The 16367-nt window shown below is 43.6% G+C and overlaps 1 protein-coding gene across 1 annotated transcript in view; it reads left to right on the top strand.

The window, feature by feature from the left end:
• Positions 1-16367, top strand: part of LOC140197220 (thrombospondin-4-like) — a 137798-nt gene that overhangs the window by 45557 nt on the left and 75874 nt on the right. Inside the window, exon 4 of the mRNA XM_072257144.1 lies at positions 1177-1279. Coding sequence (XP_072113245.1) covers positions 1177-1279 — 103 coding nt within the window. The remainder of the gene's footprint in view (positions 1-1176; positions 1280-16367) is intronic.

Below are 16367 nucleotides of genomic sequence, written 5' to 3'. Positions count from 1 at the left end.
CTCCTTGTTGACAAATATACAGTACTGTGCCAAAGTCTTAGGCACCCTAGCTATATACATTTTTACTAAGACTTCGCAGAGTACTGTATATCTTTAAAATATTAAATTAATTCTATGGTCTCAGTAACATTTACATTTTCATTTGCAGATCCTCTCCAGGACATGAGAGGATACTGATCCTGAAAAATGTTCGTAACCTGAACAGTTTGCAAATTTGAAATGCAGCTGCCTGCCAACATATTAAAATAAAAGCATAGTCTAATCAAAGGCAAGGTGTAGTTAAAGCAGACCTTTTTCTGGATGGATGCAGTGATATTACCGCAGACTGAGTTCCCACACAGCAGATGCCTGCTGCCCTGCAAGTCTGCAAATCTATCCAACCCATTTCCCAAATACTCATTCATGTCTACGAGCTATACACAATATATTCCCCTACAACTCTCAGTGTGAATAACTTTACTCCAATTCAACTTCACTCACCTCAGCACTGGGCATAAGAAATAGAAGCAGGAGTTGGCCATCTGGCCCGTCGAGCCTGCTCTACCATTCAATAAGATCATGGCTGATCTGGCCACAGACTCATCTCCACCTACCTGCCTTTTCCCATAACCTTTAACTCCCTTGAACTGACTCCACCACGTATAGCCCCAATTTCAAGGACTCTACAACTTGTGTTCTCGCTGTTAGAAACATAGAAAACCTACAGCACAATACAGGCCCTTCGGCCCACAAAGCTGGGCCCAACATGTCCTTACCTTAGAAATTACCTAGGATTACCCATAGCCCTCTATTTTTCTGAGCTCCATGTACCTGTCCAGAAGTCTCTTAAAAGTTATTTATTTACTTTTTTAATTACTTGCACAATTTGTCTTCTTTTGCACATTGGTTATTCATCAGTGTTTGTGTATAGTTTTCCATAAATTCTATTGTATTTCTTTATTTTCCTGCAAATGCTTGCAAGAAAATGAACCTTGGGGTTGTACATGGTGACATATCTGTATTTTGATAATAAGTTTACTTTGACTTTGATTTAGTGGTCATGACACGTGGAGGGCCTGCATTCTAAATTCCGTTGGGTTGACCAGTTAACTGAGTAGAGGATGCAGCCACCATAAGTAAATGATAGAAGCCCAGGCTTTCTTTAATACAGGTATGTTTTTCTCTGCTGTTCTGCAGGATTCTGTAGAAGATGTGAAGTTCGTCCTGGGAGGGTCGATCGATAAAGTGGCAGCACTCCAGGACTGCATGTTACAGCAAAGTGATTCTGCCGGGATTGCGGGTAAGCTTGCTTTGGACAAGCAGTGGGGAGAATAGGGGAGGGCCTGCGCCCAACCATTTCTCCTTTAACCCCCTGCTTTTTTTTAATCACAGGCAATGGTATGAATGTCTATAAAATGCTTGGCGTATCCTTGAGAGCATTTTCCTTCTCTGTCTGTCGTTCCTCTGGTGCTGGTGCACTTCAGGATTTCCTTGCCACTGGTGAGCTTCTTTCGTAAGCTGAGGAGCGTTGGGTCAGTAGGAAAATATGTGACCATTACTGTATGAAGACATCGATCTTGCTCCACTTCAAGAATGTTGGGAAAACCTAAAGTGCCACAAAAAAAATTTTACAGGTCAGGGAGTATCTGAGGCGAGGGGAACAGAGTTAAACTTCAGGTCGATAGTCTTTCTTTAGAATCTTCATGAAGAGTACTTATTTTGATTTAAAGTTACAGCGTAATAATGGGCCTTCCAAACCAATAAGCCTGTGCCACCTATATACACTCATGTGCCTAATTAACTTAGTAACCCGTAGGTCTTTGGAATGTGGGAGGAAACCAGAGCACCCAGAGGAAATCCACACAGTAACAGGAGGAACGTACAAGCTCCTACAGAAAGCAGTGCAATTGAACCCAGATCACTGGCATTGTTATCGCATTACGCTAAAAGCTACGTCAACCGTTCTGATGAAGAGTGGTCAACTTGAAATGCTGATGCTCTCTCTCCGTTTCTTCTGATCTGTCATGAAACACTGAGTGTTTCTGGCATTTTCTGTTTTTGTTTCAGGTTTGTATCATCTGCTTTTTTTTTCACGTATTGTAAAATCTAACTTGTTCCCTAATGTCCTTCAGAGGAGGGAGTCAGCCTTCCTTCCCCAACTCTCCAGGACTATCTGCATCCTGGGAATGATCAATCAATGCAAAGTTTGCTGGAAGCTTATGATGCCAAAGTAGTGGAGGAGCAGGAAGGCTAGGTGTGGAGTTGACGGCTCCCTGGCTGCAATGTGAAGAACCAGGAGTAACAAATGGGGATCTAGCTCTTCAGGACAGAGGTGAAACGTCTTCACGCAGTGTGTAGTTAATTTCTGGAATGCTCTGTGCAAGAGGCTGTGGAGATTAAGTTACTTAGTATATTCAAAAGAAAGAGATTTTTATAAATTAAGGGAACTGAAGAACAGCGGGTTATACTTTATACTTTATACTTTAAACTTTATTGTCACCAAACAATTGATACTAGAACGTACAAATGCTTAGTGCATGGACATGGCACTGAGCTAAAAGGTCAACCATGATCTTATTGATTTTCAGGGCAGGCAGGTAGGCTGAATAGCCTCCTGATTCTATTTCAAACCTATTTCATTGATCTACTTAATTAGTAAACAACAATTAGTAAGAACAGTCAGATAGTGACTGGAAAAAGAAGCAGAGTTAATCTTCCAGGTTGATGGTAGGTCACTTTCAACCCGATACGTTAACTCTGTTTTGTTTTTCCAAAGACACTGCCTGCCTTGCTGAGTGTTTCTAGTGTCTCCAGTTTTATTTCAGATTTCCGGTGCCTGCAGGTCTACAATCTTCATAGATTCAGGAGAACGTTGATTAATTACCCTATGAAGCTTCCCAACACTCTCTAGGCAATGCACTGAAGTAAGGGTCCAGTTTCCATGTTCATGCACTGAATACAATCTTTGTGCCAAACTCTGATCTAAACACAAGAGTGTTACTGAAGGAGTGAAACTATCTGGGGCAGCACAGTGGTGTAATTGTACTGCCCTCACTGAGGTGTCATAACATCAACTAGACAGACCACCAAGCTCCGTTCAAAAATGACATGAGAGTCAGGAAAGTAGCCTCCCATCTTGGATTTATTGCAGACTCAATGGCGTGATATTGTGAATAAGGAGCGAAAAAGCAATGCTTCCGCTGGGGAAACAACAGGAAGGCTATAGATAGAAACTTCTTTAACTCCTGACATAAACCTCTTGCCTTCAGGCGGCCAATGTGCTTTTATACTTACTATTTCCTGACCGCACAGGAAGTTCAAAGGTTCATTTTGATATCAGACTATGTATGCAGAATACAACTCTGAGATTTGTCTTCTCCAGACAACCATAAAATACAGAAAAAACATAGTAGTTGAAAGAAAAGACATCGATCCCCCCCACACGAAAAGAAAAATAAGAAACAAAAACTTGCAAACCCCAAACCCCCCAGCCCCTGCCTAGCACAAAAATTAACAGACCACCCACAAACAACAAGAACATCAAACTCCAAACCCCTAGCCTGCCAATTGGCAACAAGAAAAACATAGAACTGGAAGAGGCCGATATGAAATACAGTTAGTGACCGTGTGCAGATCTGAAACTGCTCATTTCAAAATAAAAGCTGAATGTGTTTAATCACACAGTAAAAAGAAACATAAATCAATTGCCCGAAGGACAAAACACTCACCGCCTGACTTACTAAATACCTTGCTATGATGTTTAACATCTGTCTTCTTTGGGAGATGGAAAGCAGTGAGGTTCAGCACAAAAAATGGTAAGGTGACCGAGTTGCTAAGGGAGAAAGATGATACAGTCACAGATTAGTGGCCTTCAGTGAAAGCAAACAAGGCCGCCCAGGCACGAAATATAACATAGCTCACCATTCCTTTCCTGTTATATTTTTAAACAAGTACGGTTAAGCAAGGTTAGCAGCCCTTTTTTTTTATATTGGGCACTCTGCAACACTTTGTGTTAGAGGTAAGGAATGACTGAAAGGCATTAAACAAAACGTACCAAATGTGAGTACATATGAATAGGGTGTGTATTTGAAAATGCTACTTTTCTCCCTCATTTCAGAGTAGCCTAAGGTTGCCAGTGGGAGTCAGGTGACCGAGATCTATAATTGTGATTTCTCATCCAGCCACAGTTTATACATATAGGGCTTCTGGAGGTTACAAGAGACATGACTTGTGGAAATCTGACCGAATGCAAATTCTCCAACCACTTTCAAAGTTACAGGATAACTCCTATAACAAAGCAACAAACACTAGTTGTACTGCCTTGGAGAGGGAGGTTGCTGTGTGGGTTCGAGGAATGTGCAGCTGCTTTAAATCTTGCATTGGCTTCCTACTTGTGGAGTTTCTCCTCTGGGTGGGGCTCGTCCCAGTCATACGTCTGCTGGAAGTCCCTAAGGAGAGCTCTGCCCTGGATAGTGACAGGAACCACCAAACCCAGGGGATCAAACGAACCGTTCACCCTGGACAACACTGCACCGAGTGAATGGCTCATTGCTGTTTGATACTGCGAAGGTGAAGGTGTCAGTCACTACCTCCCACAGGAGTCCCAAACTGCACGGCACAGGTGTGGCTTCTCCACGGAGGCCCAGGTCCTTAATACTTGCTGCACTGTCCTCAGTCGAGAACATTTTCATGACCGCTTCACCGTTTGAAGCGAGCTTCTGCTGCCGCACGTTTGACTGACTGAGGTATGCTCGGGCCCCCTGCAGGAGGTCGATTGTTTCAGCACCGCTAGGTACAGGCGCAAGCCCATTGTCAACGTTGAAGTGACATTCCACCAGCTGAGTGGGATCGGCTCCATGTTCACCAGCTCCCTCTTGGATGGCTCTTCTAAGCCCATAGATGGCGACAGCTGGGGAGCAGCAGTTGCCAAAAACGTGGACTTTCATTCTATAGTCGAAGACATCCTTAGTCACATCATTATCCCTGTACCACAGAAACCTGAGGTAATTCCTGTAGTCACCTGGGAAGAGAAAGCAATGGAACATTTGTATGTCTGTATGGGTGGTAAATGTTCCTTCCAAAAGCAGATCAAAACCCCCGGAAGGTAACTATTGAGGGTCTGGATCTGTGAAGAACATGTTGCTGAGACAGACGCCGGAATACTGGTTGCTGGAGTCAAATACCACTTGGATCTGACCAGGCATTTCAGGATGATAGGCTCCGAAAGTTGGTATGTGCCAGCATGCCCCTTTCTCTGGCAGGGATGGTGCTACCTCTGCATGGTCATTCTCAAAATCTTGCCCAAAAAGATGCTCTCTCTCATTTCTTTCCTTTCAGAATTCACTGTGGGGAGGTGGGGCTGGTAAAGGCCTGTTCACATTTGCTTGGTAAATACTGCCAGCCAGCTGTAAAAGGGAGAGGGGCAACCCAATTACTTGCCTCACCCCTGTTGTTACGAGATGCTCCCAACTGCGCCAGCTTCTGAGATTTAAACGGTCTAACTCTCCGGAGTATGGATAGCTGGTGCGGCCTATTTAAGGCCTAAGGACGTTCCTGTTAATTGATGATCATATTTCGGGAGCCAAGAATTCAGTACTTAAGGAACACCTGATCATAGGTTCAGTGCTCAGTCGTAAGCCTCCCAGTGATTTTGTCTAGCGTTTGTTTTGTGTTAAGTTTCTCGATCCCATTTGAGACCGTGTCTGGATCCCAGCCTTGGAATCTCCAGAATTTGGGTCCGAGCCATCCTTATCAAGGACCTTTGTCATAGTACAACTGAACCAGCATTGACCCAGTGGGGTATCAGTCTATCTATCATCTGCTGTGAACAGCCACAGTGTAGATATTTCCAGACAGGGCCTGGAGATGCATAACCTCAAGGTAGCCATTGGTTAGCTTTTGCAAGGAGGAAGCCAGTTGGTCCTGCTCTGGAGCCAGTACAGCTTCCGACCCCAGAGAGATCGACAGTAACCAGGGCTCTTGTCATGTCTTTCTCATTCAAAGCTCATTAGTATTTGAACATCAGCCGTCCTGGTTCCCTTCAGAGCGCAGAAGAGTGGCCTTCATTATCTCTCTCCTGGCTCTAAGAGCCCTGGCCTGGGCTACTGCACATTGGGAACACAAGTCAGAGCTCTGCACAGATTTGGAGGAGCTCATGGCTGGCATGAGGCACAGCACTTCAAGCAAAATCCATTCTCTTTGAGAAGGGCCTTTGGTTCACTGAGAGTCATTGAGCTAAAGCCTCTGCATTTCCTGAGTGATCTGGCTTGTTCTGAATGGGATAGTTCTGACCTGGGCCATCGCCCTTTTTTACAGAAGAGTCCACATGCAAATCCTCAGCTGAAGAGATGTCTGTCTTGCAGACAGACACGGAGCTGTTTGTGCCGCAGTTCCTGAAGGCAGATCTGTCTGATTTCCCAGGCGCACTGCCACTGATTGGAACGGTGAATCTAGGGCCATTTCTTTTGTGTGCCTCGTAGCAGGTGAACCTGGCAAAGTAATCGAATTGGAGGAAAACGGCCAGCATTTTCTTTCTTGAACCTTGAGCTAATGGATATCCACTTTTCCTGGAGCCATTCCAGGCCTCCTGAGCTGCAACAGGGTGAATGAGTGCTTCCTCCTGACGTGCACTGGATTATTTCCTAAGCCACTTCCTCAGTAGATCCAATACTTCTGTCAAGGCCCCTGGTGGCATTGTTGAATGATGTCTGCTACACTCTGTAGCTCTCAGGCTTGTCATCAGGCTGGTAAATGTTTGTGCTCACTAAGTCATGGCGAGCCAGGTATTGTGCAAGGTGTTCTGTTGCAGGTGCCGGCTGGTGGAAGCTGCCTTGTTCTGGGGCGACATACGACTGACCTGTAGCATGCAGTGACACACTGTGGGAGTGGTCCACCCATTGCTCGTTCTCACCGTGGTGGGCCTTTGAATTGGAACCTTTGGGAAGCAGTATGAAGGTATCGATAAATATATCATCAACAACAGGCAGCTTACCGGTTCTGCTGCATTGTCAGCGTGAGTCATCTTCTGAAGAAAGCTCTGAAGTTAGGCAAGTGGCAGGAAAAGCTGTTGGGTTCTAAGACACGCGAAGTTCAAGCTGTGCTTTCATGTATCCGCCTGTACACTCTGCAATGTCCTTTTCTGACACTGCTGTGCTGGCCCTGTCCAACTTCAACGCTCCCTCCAGCTCAGCTGCCTCAGACTGTGCGATGGCTGCAGCTGCCTCTTGGTGAAGGGTACGTGCACTTAGTTTGACCTCTGAGTGCAGCTCTGCTTTCTCCATCTTAAGCTTTGCCCCCTTCTCAGCCAATAACGTGCGTGCTCTTGCTGCCTCTGCTTTGGCACGGACTCTTGTTGCTGATGAGGCTGACGTACTCTTAACCTCAAAATGGAAGCATTTTTGCCTTGTTTCTGTCCCGTGACACAGTTTTTAGATGTAAGGGGGTTTTACCTGTAGCCACCATTGTTGAAGCACAGGCTGATCTCTGCCTTTTCACTATACTGCCCTCACTGAGGTGTTGTAACATCAATTAGACAGTCAGCCAAACTCCTTTTTTTAAAAAAAATGACATGAGAGCCAGGATAGTAGCCTCCTAGCTCCTTGGGTTTATTGCAGACTCAATGGCATGACATAGTGAATAAGGAGTGAAAAAGCAATGCTTCTGCTGGGGAAACAACAGGAAGGCTATAGATAGAAACTTCTTTAACTCCTGACACAAACCTCTGGCGTTCTGCCAGCCACTGTGCTTTCCTATTTACTATTTCCTGACTGCACAGGAAGTGACCTAATACAGATCTGAAACCGCTCATTTCAAAATAAAAGTTGAATGTGCTTAATCACATAGGGAAATCAATTGCCCGAAGGGCAGAACAGTAGCGGTTAGAGAAACACTCTTATAGCGACAGTGACCTGGATTCATTTGCCACCACTGCCTGTGAGGAATTTGTACGTGCTCCCTATGACCACGTGGGTTATCTCCAGCTGCTCCCATTTCCTTGCACATTCTAAAGACCTAAGGGTTAGTAGGTTTACTTGCCACATGCGTGTAATTGGCCAGCTTGGGCTCATTGGGCCAGAAGGGCCTGTTACCATGTTCGATCGCTAAAATAAAACAAAAAATAATTCCAGGGTGATAAAAGCTTGAAAGTTGATACAGGAAGGAGTGATGATTTCCCACTGATGTGATTGCGCCTGTTTCAGGAGCGAGCGACACAGACATGGTTTCTCAGTTAAGTGGGTCAGAGACACAGGAATGTTTCATCATTTTATTCACATGGAAATGTGGTTGCTAATATCTCCAACTGGTGCACAGGCAATGTTTGATAAATCACCCATGTAACAGAACATCCAGAGGAAAACTGGCATGCTCCCTTCTATCATCCCCCTGAAGGAATGATGCTTCCTGTTGACCTCTTGCAGCCTTGGTTACTCGACTGAAAGCTGTGGTGACAGCCGAGGGAGGGTTTTAATGTGGGCACCGGAAACAACATATAAAGTCACAGTCTGAGGCACTTTTGTTTCTTTTCAACATTGCAACAGGGAACCTTGTTATTAATGTCAGCATCTGACCTAAGCACATACTCCATTTTCAGGAATGATCTGATAAAATAGAACCTGCCGTGCAGTAGTGGGCAGGGAGCATTTCCTCTTTCACTTATATTAAAAGGTAAATAGATATCTTGAGCTTATTTGTAGCTTTATTACACAATAATGAACAGGAAAAAAATCACTTAGCATTGAGGTTATCAGCTGGTTCTATTTACGCAAATATTTTGAAGATGAAGAGGTGGCTGATGGGAGAATTATTAAGGCACTCCCAAATGGGGATTGTGTGAGAATGAAAGAAAATCAGATAGAGAGGGATTACATTCTATCCTGAAGCATGACCCCCAGAAAACCATGAAACCTTTTCACAGCTTGCTTTGTTAAAGATTTTTGAACTGCTTTTTAAAGAAGCTTTAAGTTGAGGGATGAAGTGAATGCTATGAAGGAGAGGTGGTCAGTAATGACTGAGGTGGTGAGGATCAGTCAGAATAGGGCACAGGAAACTGAGGAGAAGAGAATTGAGATGGCATGTAGGCTAGTGCAAATTAAACATCAGGAGGTGGCCCACTGCCAGAATTATGCCCCCGATCCCATGAAGATAAGATCGATGTTGCTATCCAGGGGAGACCCAGACACCTGGGATGGGGATATATGGTATGATGATAATGATAATGGGTCCTTTGGTGAGGGGGAATCTGCTTTTGCCCCAGAACCATTGCAGGCTCGGCCTGCTGTGGTGACTTCTCAAAAAAATGTCCATGGGCAGCCGGGAGTACAGACTCTCGAGTGCAAGAAGTATAATGATAAGGAGTTATCTGAGATGGCTGCTAGTTTTAAATGAAGGTCTGGGGAATCACTGACCGAATGGTTCCTTTGCTTGTGGGATGATGGAGGTGCTAGTATAACCTTCTATCCTGAAGAGCTAGCAAGGCTAGGGTCTTTAACCTCGAATTCTCGTATTAATATTGATATTCTCGTATTTGGAGTATTGTGTGCAGTTTTGGTCACCAAATTACAGGAAGGGTATTAATAAGGTTGAAAGAGTGCAGAGAAGGTTTATGAGGATGTTGCCGGGACTTGAGAAACTGAGTTACAGAGAAAGGTTGAATAGGTTAGGACTTTATTCTCTGGAGCGTAGAAGAATGAGGGGAGATTTGATAGAGGTATATAAAATTATGGTGGGTGTAGATAGAGTGAATGCAAGCAGGTTTTTTCCACTGAGGCTGGGGGAGAAAAAACCAGAGGACATGGGTTAAAGGTGAAGGGGGAAAAGTTTAAAGGGAACATGGGGGGGCTTCTTCACACAGAGAGTGGTGAGAGTATGAAATGAGCTGCCAGATGAAGTGGTAAATGCGGGCTCACTTTTAACATTTAAGAAAAACTTTGGCAGGTACATGGATGAGAGGTGTATGGAGGGATATGGTCCAGGTGCAGGTCAGTGGGATGAGGCAGAAAAATGGTTCGGCACAGCCAACAAGGGCCAAAAGGCCTGTTTCTGTGCTGTAATGTTCTATAGTTCTATGGTTCTAATCTATCATTGAAAAGTTATTCACTGCCGGAAACATTTAAAACTATTCAATTATAAATTAATATTTAAACATTTTATTATTTAAATATATTCAAAAAAAATAATTTAAAATACATTAAACACAAAAAAAATACAAATAGATCAAAAGAGGGTGAAACACTCAGCTTCTCTATCTTTCTGGCACAGGGCTACTGACACCCATTGAAATGACTGGGGTCGCTGTTCCTTCCCCAGACTTGCCTGGAGAAGAGCTGAGGGCTGGGTGCAAAGTGCATCTGGATTCTTTCCTAGTGAGCCACTGTTTCACAAGTGGACTTCGTAACAAGCCCAGTGACGGAGGGAATGGTCAGATAAGCTATGGTTTGACCTTCCAAGTGTCTCAGTCCTTTCACATCTAACAGTGCATGGGGAAAAGCAGGACATTGTCAGGAAAGTCCAGGTTTTCCTAAGAGGGGAATGGTATGGATGGCTTCTGGCTCAGGCTGAGCTGGGAAGGGCTCTGACCCATCCCCAATCCAGTTTTCGCTGTACTGAGAGTGCTGAAGAATGGGCAGAGCTAAAACACATCAACATAAAAACAAAATCTTGCCACCTGTTTATGACTGAGGAGGAAGGCTCAGTGAAAGCTAGGAGAGAGAAAAGGTACAAAGGGCATTTCCCCAATACTCCTGCAAAATGTTGCCAATGGATCTTTTCGATTACTATGAGAGGATAACTGTACCTCTGACTGGTGAGCTTTCGTATTAATCTGCCAACCCTCATCTCCAGCTCTCTCAGTACGACGAATAACTGTCGGGAAACACCACATACTGTCGATGGGAGAGATTACTTCTCCATTTTAGCCTCCGCATGAGGGCTCCTTCAGCTTCCTCAATCATTTGTGCCACTTCAAATCTCAGGCTTCTGGCTCAGGGGTGACCCCATCACAAATGGAGCCACAGCTTGGTGATAGTTTGACAAGGCTGCAGTTACAGAGATTACCTTTGGAGATATGGGTGCGTGGAATGCACTGCCAGCGATGGTGGTAGAGGTGGATACAATAGGGTCTCTTAGGTTGTACATGGAGCTTAGAAAATTAGAGGGCTCTGCAGTAGGGAAATTCTAGGCTTTTTCTAGAGTAGGTTACATGGTCAGTACAACATTGTGGGCTGAAGGGCCTGTAATGTGTTGTAAGATTCTGTGTTCTATATATTTGAAACATCTGTGGGAATCAGACTAAAAATGTCTGAGGCATTGTCTGGCTGTGATATACGAACACGACTAGGACATACAGCTCCTCATAGCAGTTCCATTGATCAATCAAATCATGGCTGCTCTGTATCTCAGCTCTACCTGCTGACCATTTCTCCATATCCATTACATTAAAAATAAGTTAGATACTTTCATTTTTAGGTAAGTACGTTAATGTAGGTCTTTCACACTTACCTTAAAGGAATTTAGATTGTTATTTAGTTGTTGAGTCATCGAGTGAAACAGCCTGGAAACAGGGCCTCTGGCCTTCTCCGTGCTCGCTATCAAGCACAAGGACAAGAAAATGCTGGAAATCCAGGCAATGCACACACAATCCTGGAGGAGCTCAGCAGGCCAGGCAGCACCTATCGAAAACAGTACAGTGGACATTTCAGGCTGAAACCCTTCATCAGGACTGGAAAAAAAGATGAGAAGTTAGAGCAAGAAGGTGGGGGGAGGGGAGGAAGAAATACGAGGTGGTAGGTGATAGGTGCAACTGGGAGAGGGGGAGGGCTGAGAAGTTGATATGTGAAAGTGATAAAGGACTGGAGAAGGGGGAATCTGATAGGAGAGGGTAGAAAACCATGAAAGAAAGGGAAGGAGGCAGAGTACCAGAAGGAGGTGATGGGCAGGTAAAGACATGAGGTGAGAGAGTGAAATGGGAATGGTGAAGGGGCACAATTACCGGAAGTTAGAGAAGTCGATGTTCATGCCATCAGGTTGGAGGTTGCCCAGAGAGAATATAAGGTGTTGTTCCTCCAACCTGAGTGTGGTCTCATTGTGACAGTAGAGGAGGCCATGAGCTGACGTGTTGAAACGGGAATGAGAAGTAGAATTGAAGTGGGTGGCCACAGGCTGTTTCCGTCTCTTTTCTAGCAAATGGATGTATGGGGGTGTCAGGGAGGTCACCTCTGGTGGAGGAACATGTCGCGTCCTTTTCAGGCCGTTCGTCCACCTTTGGTCCCCACCTGGCACTCAGCTCTCACCTGTAGTTCCCCGTAGCTGTTTGCATGTGACAGTGGCCACACCCTGGGCAACGGCTTCAACAAGCTGGCTAAACCAGGTGAGGGTAGCCAACGGGTCTCAAACCCTCGGTGAGATAGGAAGTTGTCTATCCCAGCATGTGAAGACAGACTCCGGTGGATTGAGCAGACGAGACTAATGGAAGGTCCAACGGTCAAGAAGGTGGTCTCTGTAAACATCGTGGAACACGTAGAGCACGACTAGACACAGAAGACGTCCTGGTCATCCACTGCGCCTAGCCCCATCTCCAGCCGTCTCCACTTTTGTCTTGCCACCAGATCCAAATGGGAATTGGGAAGAGAGAGTGAGGCTACTCTTCCTCACTTAAATCCAAACGTGTGCTGGTCTCAACAACAATGGACGAACACGAGCAAATGGAGCATAGGTGCTTGACGAAGCGGTCTCCCAATCTATGTCAGGTATCACTGATATACAGGAGGCCAAGCCAAAATTTCTATTCTAAATATAAATCCTATGATTAAGCAGTCATTACGAATCTGGTACCAGTTTCGTAAGTTTTTTAATCTTAAACAATTTAACCTTTTTAGTTTAATTTATCGAAACTATTTATTTAAGCCTTCACTTAGTGATCCTACCTTTTCTCTTTGGAGGAATAAAGAAATTTTTTCTTTTATGGATTTGTTTCAAGAAGGTCAATTGATGTCCTTTGAGAAATTAGTAACTAAATACTCTCTCTCGTATTTACATTTTTTGCAATATCATCAGGTCAGACATTTCTTGCAAGAATATTTAAGTAATTTTCCACATATACAAGACTCTGACCTGTTAGGCATTATTTTAAAAATGAATCCTTTAGTGAAATGTTCCCAATAAAACCTTTATAATTTACTATTACAACAGAACAACTACCCTTTACTTAAGATTAAGCAAGATTGGGAAAGAGAGCTTAACATGACCTTGATAACAAAGAATTGGTTGCGAATTTTGAAGTTGGTCAACCCTTCTTCGATTTGTGCCAGTCATTCTCTAATTCAATTTAAAGTTATTAATTGTTATTATTTGACAAAGGGGAGATTGTCTAAAATATTTCCTAATGTAAATAGTCAGTGTGATAGATGTAAAACTGAGATAGCTACACCGACACATATGTTTAGGTCGTGTTCTGTATTGAAACAGTTTTGGAAATCTATTTTTTCTACAATTTCTAAAGCTTTAAAAATCAATTTACAACCTAATAAATTGACAGTTTTGCTTGGTATAATTCCTCAATATATTCACGGTATTTCTATATCAGACCAACACGTAATTGCATTTGTCACATTATTGGCTAGAAGGGCTATTTTATTAAAATGGAAAGATGCCTCTGCTCCCATTTTGATACAATCATTCTCTCAGGTGATATTAAGCCCTAGTTTGGAAAAAATTAGAAGTCGAACTTTTGATCCTAAATTCGACTTCGAGAAAAGGTGGGGTTCTTTTGCCCGTTATTATCATTTGATTTGAGTTAATACAGATGGTCCTTCTCTGATGCTTGGGTATATGGATTTGGTTGGCGGATTGATGTCTTTTTTTTATGGAAACTTATATGGCGTATAGCACCAGGTTTGTGCTCCAAATGGGGTTTCCCCCCTTTTTTTTGCTATTAGGGGTTTTTTTTGTTTTAGTTAGTAGGGGTTCTTTTTTCTTTCTTTTTTCCAAAAAAAATTAGCTTTAACATTTTGTTTTTTTATTATTATTGATATACTGCTCGGTTTGATTGATAATTTAACTCTTATTCTACATATGGATATGTTGTCTTGATTATCTTGATGTATTTTTCTTTGTTGTTGATTTTCAATAATAATTAATAAAGATTTAAAAATGAAAAATACAGGAGGCCATATAGGAAGCTCTGGATACAGTAGATAACCGCAACAGAGTCACAGGTGAAGTGTTGCCTCACCTGGAAGGACTGTTTGGGGCCTGAATGGTAGTGAGGGAGGAAGTGTAGGGGCAGGTGTAGCACTTGTTCCGCTTGCAAGGTTAAGTATGAGGAAAGAGATCAGTAAGAAGGGACAAATGGACAAGGGAGTCGAGTAGGGAGAAATCCCTGTGGAAAGCAAAAAGGGGGGGAGGAGATGAGCTTGGTGGTGGGGTCCCGTAGAATTATGTGTTGGTAGGTGAAGACAAAAGGAACCCTATCCCTGCTGGGGTGGCAGGGGGGATGGGGTAAGAGCGGTTGAGCACGAAATGGAAGAGATGTAGGTGAGGGCAGTGTTGATGGTGGAGGAAGGAAAGTCTCTTTCTTTGAAGAAGGAGAACATCTCACTAGTTCTGGAATAAAGAACCTCATCCTGAGAGCAGATACAATGAAGTCAGAGGAACTGAGAGAAGGGGATGGCATCTTTACAAGTTACAGGGTGGGAAGAGGTATAGCCCAAATAGCTGTGAGAATCAGTGGGTTAATAAAGGATATCAGCAGGTAAACTGTCTCTAGAGATAGAGACAGAGAGATCGAGAAAGGGGAGAGAGGTGTCAGAAATGGACCGGGTAAATTTGAGGGCAGAGTGGAATTGGAGGCAAAGTTGATGAAGTCGAATAGCTCAGCATGGGTGCAGGAAGCAGCACCAATGCAGCTGCCAGTGTAGCGGAGGAAGAGATGGGGAGCATTACAAGGGAGGGCTTGGAACATGGACGGTTCCACGTAGCCAACAAAAGGGCAGGCATAGCTGGGACACATGCGAGTGCCCATGGCTACACCTTTGGTTTGAAGGAAGTGGGAGGAGCTGAAGGAAAAACTATTGAGAGTGAGGACCAGTTCTGCCAGACAGAGGAGGGGAACAGGTTGGATCTGTTGTCTGGAAAGAAGCAGAGAGCTTTAAGGCCCTCCTGAGGGGGATGGAGTTGTAAAGGGACTGGGTGTCCATGGCGATACTGTTCACCATCAAGCTTTAATGTTACCCTAACCCTCCACAGATTCTCCATTCATCTTCACACTAGGAACAATTTACCTGACAACCCAAGCATTTTTGCAACATGGGAGGAAACTGGATCTCCCAGAGGAAACCCTGAGTGTAAAAGAGAGCATACAATCTGAACCCAGCTGGCACCAGGGGTCAGGGTCAGTGGAGCTGTGAGACAATAGCTCTATAATCTGGGCCATTGTGTTGCTGTTGTCTTGCATTTTCCTTTTCTTCGCATAATTGCTGCAAGGACATCAAAAAGAAGCAGCCACAGAAAACTGAATCTGTTTAAAACTGGTGGATAGATTTAGTCCTGTTCTATTTTATTCAAGCTTGTGATCTCATTAGCTCCAGAGTAAACACCAGATTCATAAACAAAACCCTCAATATTTCAACTAAACGTTATATAGGAGCTAGTTTCAAAATGTGATAGGAGATACTTTGATATACAGTGGGTTCCAGTTAATTGGGACGCACCAGGACCAATAGGTTTTGGCCCAGTTAAGAGCCTACCCCCAATTAGCTATAGTTTCATGGAAATAGTTTTAAAAAAAGGGAAACTAATGTTTAACCTAATGTTTAACCATAACAAATTATCTATTTAAATGCAATACAGAACAAATTAGAACACTACTAACACAACTACAGTTCTGTAAAACTGTCTTAGCTTCTAGTGGTTATCAAATGAGGAACTCATCCAGTGTACATTGCCATGGTCCTTTGTTTGACCATAAATGAACAAAATTAGCGCAGACATCTAGTGCAGATAATGGACTGCCTTCATACAATGCTTTCAATGATTGAGTCCTTCAAATCTTCATTTTCATTGGAACATTCTAGATAATCGTCAATACCTTCAAATTCTTCACAGCTCCTAACTTGTTGAAGTAGTAAAATTGTTCCATTATCATTCGTGGCCATTTCTGCATCTCCAAGACTGAATATTTGACACCATCGTGAGCAAAATAATTCTGAACTGCCTTTCTGCTTATTTCTTGCCAACTACCAGTGACAAAAACTCACTGCTTTTTGAACACAAACACACACAACAAAATGCTGTTTAAAAACTTGTCACTCTAAGCGCAGTGTAAAACACAAGTGAGTTTGACTGACACTAGTTAGGAACTGTTCGGCGATAGTGTCCTGTCCCAATTAAGAGGC

The sequence above is a fragment of the Mobula birostris genome, chromosome 5 (assembly GCF_030028105.1).
Source record: "Mobula birostris isolate sMobBir1 chromosome 5, sMobBir1.hap1, whole genome shotgun sequence".
Lineage (NCBI taxonomy): Eukaryota > Metazoa > Chordata > Chondrichthyes > Myliobatiformes > Myliobatidae > Mobula > Mobula birostris.
The sequence above is the reverse complement of the archived record's forward strand: the minus strand, read 5'-3'. Positions and strand labels throughout refer to the sequence as shown.